Here is a 3,475-nt window from a genome sequence, read left to right on the forward strand (position 1 = left end):
ACTGCTGCCATCGGATTGTTCCTGTCCCTGTCCTCAGGCCCTGGCAACTTTCCATGACGTACTGAGCTCAAAGCCCTCCCCACCAACCCCTGCCCACACACTGTGCTTCCAAGGGGGAGGGAGGTGGGTTCAGTGGTGCCCCTGGCCTGGGCACAGAGCCCCGTGGGTGATGACAGGTGGCACAGAAACCAGGGCACTGATAAGATGGAAGGAATGTGCCGCGATCACAGCCAGGCCCTGCCAAGGGTGGTGCGACGAGTCGGGGCCCCCGATGTAGGGAGAAGCAGGACCTGGACGAGTGGCTCACCCTCAGGGGGCCAGCGTGAAGAAGACAAAAAGAGTTTTCCCTGAGAAGAGGAGCCTTGGGGGGAGGGGTATATAATGTCTCCAAAGGTCACGTGGAAGAGGGGTTGCCTTATTCAGGGGGTGACTCAGAGGACAGAATCAGGACAGAAGGGCAGAGGTGTCATGAAGGGAAATCTCAGCTCTGGCAACCAGAGAGGTGGCTTGGTGAGGTAATGAGCTCCCCATCCCTGGCCAGGTTCCAGGAGACAGGGATCCTGCAGAGGGGACTCAGCGCTGGGTTGGGGAGAGCACGGAGCTTCTCCAGGGCTCCCCACAGGCCGAGCACCCGTGGGGGTGGGCCAGGGGGGCTGCCACGGCATGTCACTCACTCTTCATGTCGTCCAGGTCCGCAGAGCCCAGCATCTGGGCCTCCGCCTCATCCGTGGGCACCTGCTGCTCCGGGCCTCCTGGGGTACCCAGGGCACTGCCTGGGCACAGCCGCTCCCGCAGGTCATAGCTGGCCGACGGGCTCCACGGCCGGCTCTTCTCCCCAGCGACTCGGGAGACCCGGGCCCGGGGGCTTGAGGAGCTGAGGAAGCACCATGGCAGCCTTGGACTTGACAGGGAACCACGGTGGAGATGGGCCAGGTTAGGGGTTCCTTTGCCCTCCCCCAGCTTGGGGTGGGGCCTAGAACAGCCCCCTGGGCGCTAGACACAGACTCTCTGGGCCGAGAAGGAAGCTCACCTCCACCTCCTTGCCCCCCTCTCACTGTCCCCCCCCCCTCGCCCCCCTCCTCTCTTTCTTCCACCTGTATCCCTGTCCTCCTCTCTAGTGACTCCCTGTCTCTCCTCCTTGTCAATCCTATGGACAGAGAGGGGATGTGCCCCTCCCCCCTTCCTCTGTTCCCTCTCCTCTCCTCCCCTCTTCTTCTCCAGGGTCAGAGCTGGGAACCCTCCCCAGGGTCAGAAGGGAGCCTGGGACCTGCTCTGGGCTGGGCTGGAGGCTGGTACCTGACTGACTGCTGGGGGCTCTTGTCAGAGCAAGGGCCCACGGATGGCAGGGGCTTGGTGAAGGCAGCCCTCCCAGACAGGCCGGGACTGTCATCCTCATCACTTCCGATGGAGAACTGTGGACGAACCAGAGTGCCCTGGGTCCCTACACCAGCTCAGCCCCCAACCCCTGACTCTGCTTCTCCCAGGCAGTCCTGGCCCCCTCTCCTGCGTCCCCTTCCCCTCCTCTCTGCACCCCTCCCTGAGGAGCCAGCCCTGCTTCAGGGACAGACCCCTACCTTTGCTTTCTGTGGGGACCCTGAGGGCAGGGGCTCCACAGGTTCTGCGTCAGATTCCCCTTCTTCTTCCTCCTCCTCCTCCTCTTCCTCCTCCTCCACTCCGGCGCCCCCCTCCTCCTGGATGGGAGGGGTCCCCTCCGAGGGGGGAGCTGAGGTTTTCTCCTTCTTCCTCTTCCTCCTGGTCTGCCGGGCAGAGGTGGGGGGCAGTCGCCGCAGCTTGTGGGGTGGAGGCAGGCGCGCCGAGAGCGGGTGGTGGGTGTGGTGGGATGTGTGCCGGTGAACTGGGGGTGCAGGAGAGCCGGTTGGGGGTCCCCACAGCAGAAGGGGGCCCCTCACCACCCTTGGGGCACACACCTTATTCTAGCCCAGGGCCTCAAACAAGGGCACCCTAGAACTTCCTTGAGAGCCAGGCTCCCCCCAACACCTGCGTCCATGTCCTGCCATTGGTAAGGCCTGGGAGAGTGGGGGAACGGGAGTCAGGGAGAGGGCGGGTCGTGAAAAGGGGGCTGGGGGAAATGGGAGGACAAGATACAGCGAGGGGGGAAGGCAGAGTTAGAAGAGCTGAGGGAGGTAAGGAGGCAGAGAGAAGAGAGCAGGGCCGGAGGTATGGCAAAGCCTTAGGGAAGATGAAGGTCACCGAGGGACACCTCAGGCCCATCTCCCTAAGTCTCCCCCTGCGTCTGGGGCCCGGCTCCCCTGCAAGGTGGACAGGCGATGGGTGAGTGAGGCAGGATGACTTAACATGGCATGGTGGCCCAGCACAGCGTCCAGCACAGCGTCCAGCACAAGATGGCACTGGGTGACCAAGCCAGTGGTGAGCACGGTGATGGCGGCAATGAAGGTGATGGTGGTGAGAGCGGCCACACTAGGGGTCCCCAGGCTACCCACACTCAAAGTCCCGCTCGCTGTAGCTGCGGCTGGGCTTCTCGGGGTCCCAGGCCGGGGGCTTGCTGATGAGGTCCCCAAACCTGCTCACAGCCAAGGTCTTGCCCAAGTCATCGTCCTCCTCCTCCAGGTCTGGACTCAGAGGGGGCTCCTCCAAGGGCACCCGGACCTGCAGGGTCAGACAGCCTCTCCTAAGGACCCTTGACCCACGAACGCCCCACATCCACCCCAACTCCAAACCCTGGCTGGGGGCGGGGGAGACCAGCGGGCTCCACCTTCAACCACCCCCTCTCCCTGCGCCCCAGCCTTGGGTCAGCCTCCCAGGCGCCCAGAGCTTGCGAGGAGAGGGGGCAACAGAACTGAAAAATACCGAAAGGCCCTCCCTTTCCCCATCCCCTCCAGCCCAGCTCCATCTCTGGATGTGGGGGTCCCAAGGTCGGCCAGAGGACTCCCCTCTCCTCCTTGGGGTCCCTCCCCTCCTCTTCTCCCACCCCCGCGCGCGGCAGTCACCTGGGGTAGGGGGGAGGCGCCCCCGGGCGGCGGGATCACTCCGTTGGCCATGGCCGGGGAGGCGGCTCGGGAGCCTCTCGCTCACTGAGGGACCCGTGACCGGGTTGAGAAGAAGGGGGCGCTGCGGGGGCCTAGTGGGGAGCCCTGGGGGAGGAGGGCGGGGTCAGGAGCCTCGCGCGGCCGCCCTCTCCCCCTCGCCGAGCCCGATCGTCCGCCCGCCCAGGCGAGGCCCCGCCACGCCCGCGACACCCCGGGGCCCCGGCCCTGGCCCGCCGCGCCGCGCCCCGCCCCGCCCTGCGGTACCTCGGGGCTCCGGAGCGTGCGGGGCCTGCGCCGGCCGCCGCGCCCCATCTCCCTCCAGCGCGCGCTCTGGGGCCTGGCGCCGCGCAGGGCCGCACGGCCGGGGGCGCCCGCGGCGGCGGCGGCGAGCCGAGCCGGCCAGGCGGACGCAGGCGCCGGAGCCCGCAGCCCGGGGCTCCACCTCCTCGCGTTCGGCTCCGCAGCTC

The 3,475-nt window shown here is 66.7% G+C and overlaps 1 protein-coding gene across 1 annotated transcript in view; it reads right to left on the reverse strand.

Annotated features, from left to right (window-relative positions):
- The window catches only part of SLC4A3 (solute carrier family 4 member 3), a 12,957-nt gene extending 9,914 nt beyond the window's left edge, over positions 1-3,043 (reverse strand). The window contains exons 1-5 of the mRNA XM_040639984.1: positions 2,970-3,043; positions 2,463-2,628; positions 1,575-1,855; positions 1,297-1,412; positions 675-874 (exon numbers count right to left, since the gene is read on the reverse strand). Of these exons, the coding sequence (XP_040495918.1) occupies positions 675-874; positions 1,297-1,412; positions 1,575-1,855; positions 2,463-2,628; positions 2,970-3,020 (814 nt within the window). The 5' untranslated portion in view covers positions 3,021-3,043. The remainder of the gene's footprint in view (positions 1-674; positions 875-1,296; positions 1,413-1,574; positions 1,856-2,462; positions 2,629-2,969) is intronic.
- Positions 3,044-3,475: the final 432 nt, after the last annotated feature.

This window comes from Ursus maritimus, unplaced genomic scaffold, assembly GCF_017311325.1.
Source record: "Ursus maritimus isolate PB19 unplaced genomic scaffold, ASM1731132v1 scaffold_1, whole genome shotgun sequence".
Classification (NCBI taxonomy): domain Eukaryota; kingdom Metazoa; phylum Chordata; class Mammalia; order Carnivora; family Ursidae; genus Ursus; species Ursus maritimus.